Source organism: Anguilla rostrata, chromosome 18 (genome assembly GCF_018555375.3).
Source record: "Anguilla rostrata isolate EN2019 chromosome 18, ASM1855537v3, whole genome shotgun sequence".
NCBI classification, from domain to species: domain Eukaryota; kingdom Metazoa; phylum Chordata; class Actinopteri; order Anguilliformes; family Anguillidae; genus Anguilla; species Anguilla rostrata.
The window spans coordinates 12735844-12753950 of record NC_057950.1 but is presented as its reverse complement, the minus strand read 5'-3'; the positions used below and the strand labels follow the sequence as shown (position 1 = coordinate 12753950).

Below are 18107 nucleotides of genomic sequence, written 5' to 3'. Positions count from 1 at the left end.
GGCCTCTCTGGTTACCGAGTGACCAGGGTGCGGAAGGACAGGCGGGGGCGGTGGTCAGGGATCCGGGACATTGATGAACCCCCCGGCGGCTGTGGTGGGGCGGCTGTACATTTGTGCTGAGTGATTGAATGAAAGTGATTGTGCTGCTCTGCATGTGTGGGCCTGCTTTCAGAGTCACGGGCTGCAGCTGTGATGGCCGGGCTATTGGTCAGGGCATTATTATTATTATTATTATTGGATTGCCTTTGTATAGTTTTTTGTGATATCATAGTTCTTTAAAGCAGTGATTTTCAAAATTGTCCTCGGTGTGCACTGCGCTTGTATCTTGGGTCAATTAAGACTGACTGTAACTGTAATTGTTATAACATAGCTTTGTACTAACAAATTATGCAATTATGGTAAGAATGAATGTCAGCACACAAAGCGTGTTGCACCCACCTGGGTGAGGCATGGCAGCCATTTTGGAGTTCCTCCTTAATCAGTGCAGAGGGAGGGGCGATCACACATTGACTTTGACAGGCCTCAGACACAAACCCCGCTAAAGAGAAATAGCAGGGATAGAGCTGAATGAGTGTTTCACTTTTACCCGCAGCCTGGCCTATGAAAAAAAGGTTTTATTTTATAAGGGGTCAAACTAATATCCAAGTGGAAGCAAAAAGAGGAGGGAATGTCTCTCTTCTCCTGGTTATCTGACAGGCTAGATGCCTCGACACAATGCACTAGGAGATAATGGTGGTGGAAAATGGCTCTCGATTTCCTAGCGCCTCAGATGCTGTGCTCCTAATTTCCAGATCTTATAATTTCCTGCTTTTTCAGCATTCATAGAAAAAAGAAGAATTGAGGTGCTGGAAAACCCAAGTGGAGTGCAGGAGTCTGTGCCCAGTGAAAGGACTTAGATGAGTGATCTTTTCGGCATCGCCTGCGTCTGTATGGCCACGCCTAACCTCTCATTGGTCGCCCGTAGTTTTTTTGCTCTACGTCTCAGCTGAATCAATTAACGCCTTCTGCCCCCTACCCCCCTCTCTCCAGACACGCACACACACACACACACACACACACACACGAGGCGTTAGGCGTGGAGCGGATGGTCCGGCCGGGCTTCCTGGCCGCGGACGCGCTGCGTTTGTGCCGCGGAGCGGGGCGCAGACGGGGCCCTGCTGGCGGGCGGGGCTCGTTAATGCAGTCTAATTCCTGACAGGGCGCGCTCAGGGCCCTCGTGGGGTATTGCCGGAGGAGAGGTTGACTCATCGCTGCGGGCCAGCTGGGGGGGGATATTTTTGGATCAGGTTCTGGCCCTGCAAATTAGCGAAGCTGAGCTCCGGGGGTTATTTTCTTGTTTTGTTGTGAGTGTTTTTGTGTTTTCTTAAGGGGCGTCGAATTAAAATGGGATTAACTGTTCTGAGCACAGCCTGCATCAGATTTCCTCTGATTTCTCACTTTGATTGATTAATATTGTGGACAGAGTGGCTCTTTGCCCAGAAAAAGCTATTGGCTCTCTCGCACTCTCTCGCTCTTTCAACTTCAAATTCAAATTCAAGTTGAGCTTTATCGGCATGGGAATAAGCTAATTACGTTGTTAAAAGCAGCGAGTCAAAAAAATAGTTCCTTGCTCAATCTTTGAGTTTCCTTTTTGGGAAATAACACTAGTAGCCAGTTTACGTCTTTCAAACTAGTGCACCTAGTTATGTACAAACCAGGAAATGATTGAATCTCCTGTTTATCTTGCAGTTTGCCATTGATTGCCTGTGTCCTCCCTCAGCCTTTATATGTGTGTGTTTTGTGTGTATGTCCACATGCATGTGTGTACACATGTGCGCATGAATCTGTGCGCGTGCGCGTACGTGTCTGCGACAAACAATTCCAGTGCCTGTCCCATGTCATTCTTCTCCAGAGCCTCGTTATCATATCCTCCCTTAGCACCAGTCTGTATCTAAGGCACTGTCATTAGCTGACACCTGTTTGGAAAAATGACATTTAAAAAAAGCTCCGCAATAGCACTTCACTGCAGATGAAATCTTCATCCATTTAATGTAAAAAAAAAGCAACGGATATTATAATCTGGCTTTGGTTCTCAGTCAGCTGTCACTTTTTTATTGTAGTTGAGCCTTTCTATTGTTCGATTGGTGCAGAGTCCAGTTTGACACTTGGACAATCCTGGGTGTGGAACCAATGGTAACGCCGGTTCAGTGGAGGCCCCTCCCAGGGCCGCGAGCCAGCTGGAGGAGAAGGAATGTCATCACAGGGATAATGGAGGAATGATAATATGGCGATTAACGGCATTAGTTGTCTTAGAGAGCATAAGCGTGTTTGAGCGTGCCTGACAGTGCCCCCACTCTTCCCTGCGATTAGTCTTACGGAGATATCGTGAGGCGAGTGTGGCCGTGGGTGTGTGTTTGCGCCTGCATGCGGGCGCGTGTGTGTGCGTGTGTGTGTGCGTGTGTGTGTGTGTGTGTGTGTGCGTGTGTGTGCGTGTGTGTGCGTGTGTGTGTGTGTGTGTTGTGTGTGTGTGTGCGTGTGTGTGTGTGTGTGTGTGCGTGTGTGTGTGTGCTGCGTGTGTGCTGCGTGCGTGCGTGGTGTGTGTGTGTGCGGTGTGTGTGTGTGTGCGTGTGTGTGTGTGTGTGTGTGTGTGTGTGTGTGTGTGCACGTAGTGAAGGGCACTGCCACAGTGAGATGTGCTGTAGATTAGTCTTATTGTGAACCTACATCCCTCTGTAGTGACTCACTGCTTGCATAACTTCATCTCTAGAAAACTCCTCTCATTACTTTCAGATAAGCGCCACGGTCTGCAGCCACCTCAGGATTATTCAACGCGTTTCTATTTGTCTGTTGTTGATATGCCGTACATTAGCACGTGATTGTCACACTATTTTGTTTCATTTCCAAGAAATGACTCACGTCATCACACCCGCTGGCTCCTCCCAGGTGCACGGCTCGTCGTCGTTAGTTGCGCCCGGGGCAACCGGGAGCAGCAACGCAGGCAAACCCAGATTTATGCAGGGCTAAGTCCAGGGCGCACATTTTGTTTCGTTTTTTTTTTCTTTTGTCTTTTTTCTTGTGCCTTCGCCTCCAGTCGCGGTTCAGAGGCGGCGGCGTGCTTTCTCTCTTTCCGTTCGTTTTCCGCGGGGCCGCCACCGTTACTGAAACGGCGCATTTAAGCGCCGCCTATCGTAACGTGGAAGCTTAACTGACTGAACGTGAAAATGAAGCATTTCAAGGTGACGAAGCGGGGCGCGTTAGGCCTGAAAACTGCAGGCCGGTTCAGTTAATGACGACTTCGTTGTTCGCTGGTGGGAGCACCTCTGCCTCTCCTATTGCAAGCATCCTGTAGTGTATGGCAAGGCATCTTGCCGTATACATTCCCTGTAATTATATGATGTATAAACAGTTTATAATATCACAGTAAATAAGCCCTTTCAATACCAGGCAGCACATCCCTAGGTGAGATGAGAGCCCCTGCGTTGTTGCCTCAGAAACCCTTATATTTCCCAGGGGCCTGAACCCCACACACTCAAAACCCCGTGCTGTCAACCAGATTCATTCCTGACGCAGATGCCGTTTGCTTCTTCTCTCTTCCACTGTTTCGCACACCCATTGTTCCTTCGCTCCGAGTCTTTGCTCTGCCTCTTGTGCTGCCTTGCCTTCTACCTCCCTCTCTCGCTCGCTCTCTCTCTCTTTCTCTTGATCTCTCTTTCGCTTTCTGTGTCGATACGGGTGGCTGCAGGCCAGGAAACATTTTCCGCTGATTAGATAATGCAAATACATTATTTATAACACTCAAGTCCTTTTTTTCCCTGAGCTTTCTGGGATTGCTTAGCAACCAGGAAAATGAATTCTATTGAGCGAGGCCTTGAAGAACCCGAGAGAGGGGAGGATAGAGGGAGCTGAGAAAGCGACAGTTTGCGCGGTGGATGGAGGGGGGGCGCTGAGGGAAACTACATCGATAGAGGGGGATGGGAGATGTTACATAGAGAGGGAGAAAGAGCAGTGTGAGCGAAGGAGAGATACAGTAAAGGGGTTTCGGGGAAATATTCTGTGTAATACAGGAAGAGGGTAGCTGTAGGATAGGCTTTTGTGTGTGTGTCTTAGTCAGTGTATGTGTGTGCATTGACATGAGAGACAGAGAGAGGATGAACAGGGAAATATTGTGTGTGTGAGTGTGTGTAAGTGCATAGATAAAGTAAGGTAGAGAGGGACAGTCACAGTACACAACAAAACTATTTAGAGCTTGTGATGCAGGAGCTCCTCTTCTCTGGTCTAAAAAGTGCTCTCCCAATGACAGGTAGTTCCCCCTTGAGTCATGGTAGGTCTTTCCTTTAGTGTCACATTTCCAGCTGTAAATGATGACAGCCTTCAGTGAAATACATTCCAAGGACACCAAGCTAAAATCACCTTGGTAACTGCCCAGGCTTTGAGCTTGAAGTGTAATAAAGGCGCATGAACAAAGTTAATACATTAAGTCAGTGTTAAATTTAAATTGTCAACATGCCCAGGTTGTGGGCACAAAGAACATATTAGTAAAAGTAAAAAAGTACTGCAATCTAGATTACAGAAATAGTGCAACCACAAGATTCAGGCCAAACATAATTATTAGCATGAACAACGGTTTAATTGTTAATTGAAAAACACAACCGAATTGAGAGCACTGTGAATGGATGATATGTAAGACTTCTCACTGACAGAATGTTCCTGACATTCTGCAGCTCTGTCAGAATGCAAAGCTGGCTGCCTGGATGTTTGTAATCTTTTTCATGTACTGTAGCTGAGATCCTCCACCAATTAAAGTCTGACACATGCACCCACCCCCCAGGCACCTCATATGTAAGCTGTTCTTTTCTCTCTTTCTCCTCTCTTCTCTATCTCTCTCTGTCTCTGTCTCTCTCTTTCTCTCTGTCTCTCTCTCACACACAGCTCTGGTACTTCCCAGAAGTATGGCAGCTTTTATGGAGGTGCCGTCGTGACTATTTGTTTACGGGGAGTGATGTTAAGAGGAGAGGGCTCTCCTGAAAAATTTATGCAAAGGGCTGATGTGAACACACTGAAGAGAGGCAGAAAGAGAGAGGGGGGCAGAAAGAGTGAGAGAGATATCAAATGCATAGAGAAAATACTGAGAGAAAAAGTAAAGGGAGAAAGCAGGCATTAGAGATAATTTGATTAGTGCTGACTCCACTGAAGAGAAAATGATCCCTCCAGGGCTTATCACACTGTGGAGCATGTCACATGACCCCCCACCCCCCCACAAACACACACACACATACCCATGCACACACACACTTCTAACAGAGGTCAAATGCATTAAAACGTAATTCAATCATATGCAATTCAATCATATTCAGAATATGCTAATTACAAGGCAAATGTCCATTGTGCAAAAAACAAAAACAACAACAACAACAAAAAAAAACAGATACCAGATCTTTGGGTCCACGGCAGGGTGGATTGTGACCTCCAGAAAAAACACCCCTCTCCCCTTGGGCCAGATGTGGGTGCGTGGGGGGGGGGGTCATGTGATCTCCTGCTCTCGCGTCATGATTGTCCAGCTCGAGCGGCATGTGTGCCCCTTGAAGCACGCCCTCACACCGGGGGCCAAGCTGGGCAGCTGGGACCGGGACACGGGTTCTGCGGGAAGGGGGGCAGGGGTTGGGGGTGGCATCACACCTGTTATTTGCTTGGCATGTAGCAGACACATTGACCTAGAAGCACATGGCCCCGTTCCACACCGACACGCACTGCCATGCACACGCAAGCGCAGACGGTATGCCCACCTACGCACACGCTCACCCATACCCTCTCTCTCTCTCACACTCACCCATACTCTCTCTCTCTCTCTCTCTCTCTCTCTCTATCACACTCACCCATACTCTCTCTCTCTCTCTCTCACACACTCACCCATACTCTCTCTCTCTCTCTCACACTCACCCATACTCTCTCTCTCTATCACACTCACCCATACTCTCTCTCTCTCTCTCTCTCTCTCTCACACTCACCCATACTCTTCTCTCTCTCTCTCTCACACTCACCCATCTCTCTTCTCTCCCTCACAGTCACCCATACCCTCTCTCTCTCTCTCTCTCCCTCACACTCACCCCTACCCTCTCTCTCTCTCTCTCTCTCTCTCACAGTCACCCATGCCCTCTCTCTCTCACACACTCACCCATACTCTCTCTCTCATGTAAATTACACACTAACAGAAAGGACAGAGGGAAAGGTAATGGTGAGACAGCACGTGTAGCAACGATGGCGGCTGGGGTGGCAGGGTAAAAGAACTGGAATTGCGTTTCCCAGTAACAGCAGTTGGTGGCTCTCCTCATCCATTCCTAGTGTCTGTGTGTGGCAGTGACAGTCATTAAGACTGGTGTCTTAATGTTTTTAACCTTTTGTGTTACTACCTGTGTGTTACTTTCAATGCATTTTGTGCAAAAGTTACTATTTTGTGTTGCAAATACACACTTTATGCGTTACAAACAGGGACTTTTTCCACACAGACTGTGTTGAAAGTGACACAAAAGGTGGTGCTCTTAACTAGACATGGAGGTGTGTTAAAAAATAACATGTTATGTGTTTTGTGAGAGTGCATTCTCCTTTGAAACCTCACATTACAGGCTCTGTGCTGGACAGCAGACTCCAGTCTGGAAGCTGAGCCTTATGCGTGCTCTTGTGAATGCATGCCCTGTCTTACTAATCTGCAGATCTATGTACCATGTAAAAAAAACTGCTAAAAGCAGCAACATTTGTGGGTTCCGGGCTGTTTTTTATCTTTAAGGTAATCGAGGTGGGTTGGGTGTGAGACTCAGTGCCTCTTTCTGTGTGTGGGAAACGCTCTTAAACCCGAGGTGTGCTGTTCCATTAGCCAGCCGCAGCCCGAAGCTGAACCGTATCACGTTATAAATGGCTGAGTGGAGGTGCTGGAGTTGCAGCGACCCAACTGTGGCTGGCTTCATAACTGGACATCATTGTGTGTGTGTGTGTGTGTGTATGTTGGTTTGTGTGTGTGTGCAGTATGTGTATATTCGATAGTGTGTGTCGCTGTATTTGTACTATGGGAGCACATGAGCGCTCTTTCTGCTCTTGCTGGCTGTAATGGTCATACAGCAGAGCTGAAATGAAGCCCAGATCCTTAATATCGGGCCTGTTTTCCCCTCTCCTCTGAAGATGCAGCAGAGCTCTGACTCACTAATTAAATTCAGTGATGAAACTCAAAGGGGACGCAGGGCCTCGCTGTCACTGTGAGGGTTGCCAGATCGGGCTAGTTCACCCCCCGTGGTTTGAGGGGTCACCCTTTGTGTGACCCTCCCTCCCGTGGCCTGGCCCGACTGACAGACGCGCTGATGCGCACGTGGCTGAGAACAGTAAACCTCCTGGCAGCCCGTCTGTCTGTCACTCTTTTTCCCTCATCGCTGCACCCCCTGGTTAATAGAACTCCCCCTGGCCTGATTCAGCTGGGGGTGCTTCTCAGTGTGGTGTTACCCTCCCCGGTGGCGGTTATAATATCTGCCGTCACTCGACGAGCCGCGCCCTGTGGGTCCGCACCCCGCGGAGGCACGCGGAGCCTGAGTGCGCGGTACATTTCTGGGGTTTGTGCGTGGGTCTGATCGTCATGGCTACCAGACCCCACCCAGAGATAAAGGCCAGGTGAAGAACGGCCTCTCTGCCCAGCTGCAGCCAGTGATCACTGACATGTTCTCACGGGCCTTGGTCCATCTGTCAGCTATAACAGCTCTAATAAGTGCGTGCGTGCGTGCGTGTGTGCCTGCGTGTGTGTGTGTATGTTTGTGCGGGTGTGTTTGTGCATGCTTGTGTAGGTGCTCGGGTTTGTGCACGTGTGCATCCGTATGCGTGTGTGTGTGTATTGTGCATGTATGTGCATGTCCTTTACGTACAGCACTCACCTGTAAGCACCATCACAGACCCCAGGGGGCCTGCGGCACCAGTGGGGGAAAGGTTATGGTGGCAGACTCTGATGGGCGTGCTGGTTTGGCTGAGCGCAGGTAATTGTTACTGATCCAATCAGGGCTCAGATCTGTGCCTAATGGAATTATGGGGCTGTGGGCCAGGCTGGCATTTATCTGCGGGCACCACTGGCTGTGAGCCTGTGCTGCCTCCTCTCTCTGCCCTCCTCCTCTCTCTCTTCTCTGCCACTCTCCCTCTCTCTGCCTCCTCCCTCTCTCTCTCTCTCTGCCACTCCTCCCTTTCTCTCTCTCTCTCTCTCTCTCTCTGACATGCCTCCCTCTCTCTCTCTGCCACTCCTCCCTCCCTCTCTCTCTTCCACTCCTCCCTTTCTTTCTCTCTGTCTCTATCTTTCTGCCTCCTTTACTCTCTCTCACAGTGTAATTCAATCCAATTCTAAATGCATTATTGGCATGACGTTTGCATATGTTTACAAAATCAGACCCGAACATTATGTTTTTGAAGTATATTCAGACCAAATTTTTTTCACACTCTCACATATTAAATATGAAATTAATGCGTACACACAACATGTAGTCCACACTAAATAAAATAGAATGTTAATGCATGATTGAAATAAAATTCAATTAGTTGTTTATGTTGCAAACACATTGTTCCTGATGTCTCGCTCATAAAGATATTTATGTATCTGCAGAGTGCTTTTGCGGGCAACAGACACTTAGCCTGGACTCTTTTATGGGATGTGAGCACTGTTGCTTGTAACAGGTGTAGCAAACAATGCATTTATAATGAATTTGATTATGAATTGACATTCATTTTCAGCTCTATTATTTATCATCACCTCAGGGAGATTATTTTTGCATTTAGTGCAAATCCACAAATGTTGGTGCACAACATGGACACACGAACAGCAAATAAACAACAACAACAACAACAACAACAAAACATGCAGGGGGGAATGTGTACAATTTGTTTTATTTGCTGCGACCAGCCTGCTGGTCTATTTGACCCACTCACTCTGTTTTTCTCTATGTTGTTGTGGCATTTAAAGGCATTTAGAGAGTCAGGATAAAAGAGCTCTTGAAACGGTTACACCTAGTTGCTAGTTGTGGGTGCCCTGAAGAAGGAACATTGACTCCTTCAAACCTGCAACCCCTGTGGACCTGCAGCCTCCTGTAAGCAGCTCATTGGTTGCTTCTGGCCTCCTCCCTCCCCTCTCAGTTGCTCAGCTCTGTGAGTCTGTGTTCACTGTGTGAACTGGACTGTGTTCTTGGCTGTGAGTGAATATACAAAAAGAGTATTGTACCTTATCAAACCTGCGTTTTGTAGTTGTTCCAGTGACCTTGATATTCACTTTTGAATGTCGCTTTGGATAAAAGCGTCTGCTAAATAAATGTAATGTAATGTAATGTAAATGTTCAGTTAAGACCCTGTAATCACCCAGACCAGAACGAGCATAGAACTGACTTCCTCCCGTTTTGCACACTGTGGTCACACGGCAGGCAGCCCGACGCACACTGCCGATGCTCGTGCTTGTTCAGTGCTGGAAGCTTAGACTGCCCCAGCTTTTGTTTTTGAATTGGATTCTCATGCGCTCATCTGAAATGCATTCTCCTCGTAGGAAATGGGGAATTTTAACACTTTAATTCCGGCACCTGTGGTACAAGAACTAGGTGTGAAAGCGTGGGGAACTGGCTCAGCAGAAACCATCTGTTCTCCCTGCAGTCACTATGTGGGGGAGATGGGCACTCACTCCATACTCGTACACACACACACACACATATACACAAACACGTGCACACACACACACCCACACACTCACACACACAAACACGCACACACCCTCACACACACCTACACATACATAAGTACACATGCATACACATACACGCACGTACGCACACACACCCACACATGCAAGCATGCACACAGACATGCACACACAGATCCCGTATCCAGATCCAGATCCAAGCAAAGGACTGAAGTGTAAAACACAGTGAATGCTGGGTAGGAACAGTGGACAGTCTGGCCTGGTGCTGTGTCATCGGCAGACACGCTGGCTGAGAGCCCTGCACTTCCCTGCATTGATGCAGCATAGTCCTGTGATTGACAGCCGCAGTGCGCTCTGTTTGTTCTCTTACTTTTCTCCCTCCCAGACCAACCAAATAACTCACACACCTATCCCCCTCACCAGAGGAAACATGCCCCCACCCCCAGCCACATGACTAAAGAAAATGTTTCAGGAGAAATATTTGCTCTTTATATCCTGAAAGTCCAAAAATGAAAAACTGCTTTTGACCTTTAAAATCTTCAGCAGGTAGAAACTACAATTGTGCTCTATAATATGCTCATACCTCAGTCTTTTTATTTAGCTGAAGTATCTTGCGCTTTTTTGGCATGACTGTGATTTGCCTGTTACACAAACAGCACACTCACACAAACATGCACTCACTCATACACAAACACAAACACAAACACACACACACACACACACACACACACGCACAGATCAGATACTTGTGCTTACCGCCTATTAAAACACCATTTCTCTTCACAGAGAACACCCTGTATATTGTGTTAGCCTTGAGGTAATGAATCTTTCCTCAAAGAGTGTTTCCTTCTTCTATCCTTCAATTCCACACATAAACACGTACTGTGCCAAGAGAGCAGAGAAGTACTGAGAGAAACAGATAATGGCTGGGGATGAAAGAGAGAGAACAAAGAGAGATAAAATGAGGGAATGAGAGGTGGAAGGCAAGTGACAGGGTGAAAAACAGAGAAAATAAATGTTTGGAAGAAGAACAGAGGCAGGAAGAGAGAAGGAACAATCCTGTCTCAAAATGGCCTCTGTGCTTCAGACAGCACTCAGTCTTAGCCCAATTAATGGAATCTGTGTGTGTGTGTGTGTGTGTGTGTATGCATCTATGTGCGCACGTGTGTGTGTGTATGTGTACGTATATTGCATTTTTGAGTATGTGCGTATTTTCCTGTGTGTTCTCGTGTGCGTGTGAGTTTGTTACTGAGTGATTGCAATTTGATGAAAGGCGGGTAGAAGTGCTATTGTATGGTGGTGTGTGTTGTCTGCATGTATGTTGTTATAGTAGCAAAGGGTGGACCAACTCCATATTAATGCACATAATATTGGATGTTATGTTTGATATCTGGTGTCCACATACTTTTGGCCATGTAGTGTATCACTATTTTAAATGTTGAATTCCGTGCCAGGATTTGGCCAATTTTCGGGCTGAAAAATACTTTTTTTGGACCTTTTGGTTAAATATTGAATGCCAGTGTCAGGTTACATGTATTTCCCCAAAACACCAGGTAGTCCACTTGCAAAGTAGCCAGTACCAATGTCTTTTTATTCACTGAATTCCCAGCGCAATAAAAGATGCATTCTGATCATACCAAGGAACCGGGAATGAAATTAAAGTGCCTTGTCGTATGACCCAGCGACTTCCATTTTCAATAGAGGAGGCGCTATACTGCGACATTTATTTTTGGTTTACGCATACCAACGTTGAAAGGAAAACAGCTGCAATAAAGACAAGATGCATTTTTTCCCTTTCATATTCAAATGTTAAGTTTCACGCTCAAATGTTTTTGTTCAATTGAAATAGCATTCAAATGTCGAACCATCGTTTGACAGCCCTACTGCACACGCGCATGCTCTGTATGTTTGCGGAATTGTTTTACGTGTTTATCTCTATAGTCAGGCAGCTGGGCTGCCTCCCCCCGTCCCGCCCTGCCCCCCACCCCTCATACAGACAGCTGTCTGGCCCAGAGGAGGGGGCTGGAGAATGGTGTGAAAACAGAGGCCTCTCAGATGACCCTGGGAGCCTGTCTCTCTCTCTCTCTGATTATTCGCACTATGCTTTGGCTGCGTTTCCCAGTGTAGGCCCGCAGTTCAGCCCCTGAGTGAGACGTGTTCTCAAAGGGCCACAGCCTGCCAGTCTGACTGCCTGCTGCCTCTGTGTGTCATCGGTTCAGTTTAATAGTGTGGGGGGGGGGGGCTTCTGCTGTCTCAAACACTCTCTGTCCCGTCTCGGACACTTCCCCAGAACTTCTGAAACAAAGCAGCTGTGTGTGTTCTGAAGAGCAGCTCTGTGATTTGGAACACAATTTGTGTTCTTTGCACAATGTAGCATCCCTTCTGACCTAGGGGGAGGGGGGGGGTCAGGATCAGGTTTGCCCCAGGAGACTGGTATATGGCCTTTCTGTGTTCTCACTATGGGTCGCATATATTCTGTTACGATTGTAATGAAACGTTCTGCACCTCTTTCTCTTCCCCCTGCTCCTCTCTGTCTCCCATCATCCTTTCTGTCTGTTCTCCCCACTTTCATCCTTCCCTCCATCACCCTGCACTTCTCTCCATTCTGTTGGCCATTCTTATTCCACCCCTCCCTCTCTCTGGTACTATTTTCCTTCACTCCAACCTGAACTTTCACTGCATCCCTCACTGACCCTTTCTCCTCCCCCACTCCTTCTCATCCCTTTGCTCCTTCCTTTCATCTTTTCTTTGCCCTCTTTCTCCTCCTCTTATCTTTACCATTGTTTTCCATCTCACGCTAACTCTCCATGCATCTATATCTCTCCTCTCTGCTCTGTCCCCCTCTCTCTTCCCCCTCACCCTGGCCTGTCCCACACAGGGAAAGCTGCTGGTGCGGATGGGGAGGGTGAGTTTAGGGGAGAAGGTGCTGCGGGACGCGGTCCAGGCCCAGAGCACGGCGCACGAGGTGTGGAGCGGCCTGGGGGAGGCGCTGCAGAGCCAGGGCAGCAGCCAGGCGCCCGACTGCTTCCTCACCGCCCTGGAGCTGGAGGCCAGCTGTCCCATCAGGCCGTTCACCGTCATACCGCGGGAACTGTGAGGGGGTGCAGCCGAACAAGCCACGCCTCTCCCTCTCCAGAGGCCTGTGAACGTCACCTGTCACACACCACGCATCACAGCAACCCGAGGACACGCCCACAACTGCATTTACTTCCTATCTGGACATCCTGCGCCTTGTTACCATAGTTATATGCAAATTCAGTGACCTCATGGAGGGTGTCTGAAGCAGCTCTCTCTTTGCACATGTTTGTTGGGCTGGGTGTTTACCAAAGCTCAGCGGCAGCTGTAGGATTTAACGCACATCCTTCTGGACTCACAGTCAGGTCTCCTACATTTGTCACCACCGAGTAGTCAGATATTTCGTTTCGTAGACCTCATCTGAAATCAGCTCAGTCGTGAGGTAGGGAGTGCCCGTGTGGCAGAGGAAGGTGCGGCTGCTTCCTTGGGCACACTCACAGGGGAGAATGAATACATTCCCAATCCATCCTTCCTCATTCCTCCTCTTCTTCAGGGTCATTAAAAGCCCCTCCAGCCTACCAGTAATGAAGGGAACAGTGTACAAAACAGGAGTCAGTAGGAGCAATTATACCAAAGAGGCATACACACACACACACACTCACACACACACCTCCTCAGTCCTGCACGTCTCAGAGAAATGCATACACACACACACACACACACACACACATACACACTGCCTCAGTCATGCACAGCTCACATACACACATGCACACGTGCACGCACTCTCAGGGATGCTGTTTATGCAGACTTGCACATATTTTCCTCTCAATCTCTGCTTGAAGTTAATCACTGTTCATGTTTTTTGGCATTATTGTTGTGCCGTTTAAAATGTTTTAAACTTTTATTGATTGTTCCGTCAGTCTTGTTTTTCCATAAACAGTATTTTAAAATATGATTTGTATTTGATCAATAACAGTTGAGTTTTAATCAATTACAAATTAAAAATAAATATACCAGTCGGTATATGTCATGATTTGCCTACAAGGCCTTTTACCACAAAATTTGAACACCTGAATTCCATTTAGATCTTGGGTTGACTTATTTGTGGTCCTGAATGACTTTGCATTTCTGAAATCTTAATGTTATTTCATACCTGTATAATAAAATGCAGTTATTCCAGCTTCAAATGCTAAGGCAGTGATTTCAGGTTTATCTCCAAACAAAAAACTACAGCCATTTCAACAGAATCATTAAGCTAAGAAGATTTCAGTGTCCAAGCACTGAACTGCTATCTTTTAGGTTCCCTTCAGTATGAGTGATCCTGACTGCAGCCTGGTGCATTTTTGGTAATTTTCTGCTTCCCCTTTTCTTATGGATGTAGTCTGGGTATTGGTGCCAAAGGACCCCTTGTTCTGTGGTGCAGGGCAGCGTGGGGTGTGCATCAGCTGATGTTGTGTGGTTGCCCAGCAACCAGCTATTGTTTTGAGTAACTGGGGCAGGCCAGGAGGTCTGCTGTGCACAGTGGAAAGTGTCTGACCCGGGGTGACACAGACAAGGGGACCATGTGCTGGGCAGGGGCCCACTTATCGCCAACACCCCGAGAGAACAGCAGGCCTCTGATAAAGCCTGTGTGTGTGTGTGTGTCTGTGTGCATGCCTTTGGGTGTGTGTGTGTATGTGTATGTGTATGTATTTGTGTGTGTGTGTGTGTGCATGCCTGTGGGTGTGTGTGTGTATGTGTATGTGTTTGTGTGTGTGTGTGTGTGTGTGTGTGTGCATGCCTGTGGGTGTGTGTGTGTATGTGTGCATGCCTGTGGGTGTGTGTGTTTGTGTATGTGTTCGTGTGTGTGTGTGTGTGTGTGTGTCTGTGTCTGTGTGTCTGTGTGCATGCCTGTGGTGTGTGTGTGTATGTGTGCATGCTGTGTGTGTGTGTGTTTGTGTGCTGTGTGGTGTGTGTGTGTGCAGTGTGTGTGTGTGTGTGTGTGTGCATGCCTGTGGGTGTGTGTGTGTGTGTGTATGTGTATGTATTTGTGTGTGTGTGTGCATGCCTGTGGGTGTGTGTGTGTGTGTGTGTGTGTGTTTGTTTTGTTTGTGTGTGTGTGTGTGTGTGTGTGCGTGGTTGTGTGCATGCCTGTGGGTGTGTGTGTGTAGGTGTGTGTGTGTGTGTGTGTGTATTTTTGTACGCGTATGTGTGCTGCTCAGCTCAAGGTCGTATTGTTTTGTTTTTGTCTGTAGGCTTTGCTTTCATTTGTTTTTGTGCCAATCGATGATACATTTCCTTGAATCAAGAACAAAGAAAGAAAGAAACTGTGTACTAGAGCTCTGAGCAATGACTGAGCAATGTAGTAACGAGTTCCTCTGTGGGGTATCTGCAGTTTTGCACATTCAGTAGTTGCCTGTGTGGAGTGTGTGCATGCATGTAAGGGAGTTGTTTTCTTTCTTTTTGTGTGGCTAATGCTAATCGTTGTGCTGTTCTGTGATTTATGTTCCATTGAAGGAACACAACCTTTTATTATTTTAAAGAGAAAGTTCATATGCTAGCCCATCTGTATTGGGTGCATTCTCCTGCTCTCTGGGGATGTTGTCCATTTGAGTGTGTTGGATTTGCATGATTTTCCGGCAGTCTCTCAGGAAAGAAATCCAAAGGGAAAAGATAAAGAAGTTCTGGTCAGAAAAATTAGCCGAATGGACATTCGCTTTCCACACAGTTTTCACTGTTAATCACATATTTGCTTTTGTACAGGGAAAAAATAATTTAGATACCACTGCTTGTCTTCATATTTTTCTTGCTTTCGAATGTGGGTCAGGTACAAAGAAATGGGTTGTGCCTGAATATAAACATTCAAATCCATAACGGTGTATTTTGTGGTGACTAGGACATGGCCAGTTGCCCTTAGAAACAGATACTGACCAAACCGCCCTCCACGAAAGGGGAGGGGCTCCCCAGACCGCAGAGACCGAGCCTTCCCGGCCTTCACGTGGCGCCTCGTTAAACCTTAATGTCGTCAGAGACGGAGCCGAAACAAGTGCATTCAGTGCCATGTTTGTATACCGACGAGGATGGCCTCATGAATTATGCAGACTTCTCGGTGCTGCTGAGAGAACATGAGAGAAATCTTGAGTACCGCTAACCGGGTCGAGAACAGCCCAGGTCCTGGGTCCAGGAGAGGTGAAGCAGCGTGTAGCAAGCCGCCATCGGGACGCGCGCCTTCCTCCGGAATAGGCCACTCCCAGTGGCTGGTCACAGTTGGGCTGTCGCTCATTAAACATTAACACTTATTAAACTTTCATCTCTTACTAAGTACTGCCACTATTGTAAAAACAGGCTTTGTCAAAATGGTCCCATTGCAGCTTCAGCAGACCTTTACCTACAATATATTTTGCATTTTATTAAAATCTGTTTCTTATATTTTTGAATTTGTATGCTAATATGCTATTATAATAACAATAATAATAATAATTATTATTATTATTATTGGATGCCCCCACCCCCCCTCTATAAACATCAGGCTTTAGTTTTGTGAGTTACACATATTCTTGAACACAGACCAATGGATCTGGCTTGTCAGGAATATGTGCTGTTATTCATTGTAAGCATAGCAAAGAACGTGATTTATAATTTACTTGCATTGCAGATGCATTTATTCTGAAAGGCAGGCAGGGCCACCATTTTAATATTCTATTCAAGTCTACATTCAATATTCAACAGTGTACGACTGCACAAAACATTTCCTGAAGCAAGACAGGTTACATCATTCAAGTACACAGTAACATTGAATATTAAACCTACATCTTTCACGTGACAAAATTAGATGATCATCCACAATGATGTGTTTTCCTAGCTTTCATTGTAAATGATAGTAATGAAATTAAAGAAGACAGGCGGTAATTAATAAGGGGCCAGAAAGTCAAAGCAGATCCGGGTGTAGATATTGAATCTGTATTAAATTAAATTTAAAGTTGACTTTTAAAGTGCTTTAAATGGTAAGACGTACATGGAATTTGTAATGGCAACACAGACAGAAATGAAATCAGATAAATAGTCAGATTAGAATAGTTTGACTTCTGATCTTCTGATTCTTCGGCAGTGGTAACCAACCGTATTCCTGGAGATCCACCATCCTGTAGGTTTTCACTCCAACCCTAACAAAGCACACATCATTCGACAACTAGATATTTAATTGATCTGCTAATGAGTAGAATCAGGTGTTCCAAATTAAGGTTGAAATGAAAACCTACAGCACGGTAGGTCTTCAGGAACACGGTTGGTTACCACTGTTCTATAGCTATGCTTTGATCTTGGACAAAAATGGCTGCCTAACTTGGATACTTTGGTAAATTACTTGGTCTGCGCTATGCTTCAATTGCTTTGAATTATTTTTATGAGTAGCGCCACTGTATTCATATTACCCTTGCAAACTTAGACCATGCAAACTGAATAAATGATGAGTCATTTTATCATGCATATTCAAACAATATATGCATTATTCATTGTTATTATCGTGAGTGGAATTTATTCGGTGGCTCTGAAGTGCAAAACACGAGTACAAAAAACAAAACCACAAAAAGAAAAACGAGCAGGCCGGAGTTGCAGACGTAACATAAAATAAAATAAAAAAATAGAAAAAAACATAAAAGTGGCGTACTTACAGAAATGTGTCATACTGATCACAGTATTGTGGAATTCTTGACGTGGTTTGCTGAGCTTAAAGGGATAGTTCTCTTTCTGGGGTTTTTGATATTATTTCTGCATGTTTGCTTGTTTTTGATTGCCACACACACTGTTTTGTGAGAAGCTTATTTAGAGAAGTCTTTGACCTGCTGGCTATACAGTGACAGGTATTGAGTACTTGTGGTGTGAAGCAAGAAAATGTACTTCATTTACATCCAAGTATCCTGTTCAGCTACATTGCATTACCAGAGACTGAGCATATGATCACATTAATTTTATTAATTCATTTTATTCACAATTACAAACATTAATATCAGCGTTCAGATCTTCCGGTGCAATCTCACGTTGCATCTTCCATGGGAAATAGTTCTAACCGAAAATAATATTAAGCAAAATTTAGAAGAATAATTGGGTAATACACGTACTTATGGCCTCTGGGGCATATCATCTCTGCACAAGCTGTTTTGGAGTTAAATGATGCAAACTATGCCAATAATTCAACAATACTGGGAACAGCATGATGTAGTTCTCTAATTAAGCCCCTTTCTCTTTTTTTATGTTGCATGTATTTCAGGCCCTCATGTTTTTCTTTTCGCATGTTTTGTATTTCTATTGCTGCTGTGAACTTCAGCGTGGAAGATAACGGTCTCTTTCCTCTCTCTACACACGCACACACACGCACGCGCACGCACGCAGACACATAAACACAATAGGGTTTCTGAGCTCTGTTAAGCTCCCAATA

At 46.2% G+C, this 18107-nt stretch overlaps 1 protein-coding gene across 1 annotated transcript in view; it reads left to right on the top strand.

Moving 5' to 3' along the window:
• Nucleotides 1–13881, top strand: part of ttc7a (tetratricopeptide repeat domain 7A) — a 72204-nt gene extending 58323 nt beyond the window's left edge. The window contains 1 exon segment of the mRNA XM_064318289.1: nt 12555–13881. Within this exon segment, the coding sequence (XP_064174359.1) occupies nt 12555–12773 (219 nt within the window). The 3' untranslated portion in view covers nt 12774–13881.
• Nucleotides 13882–18107: the final 4226 nt, after the last annotated feature.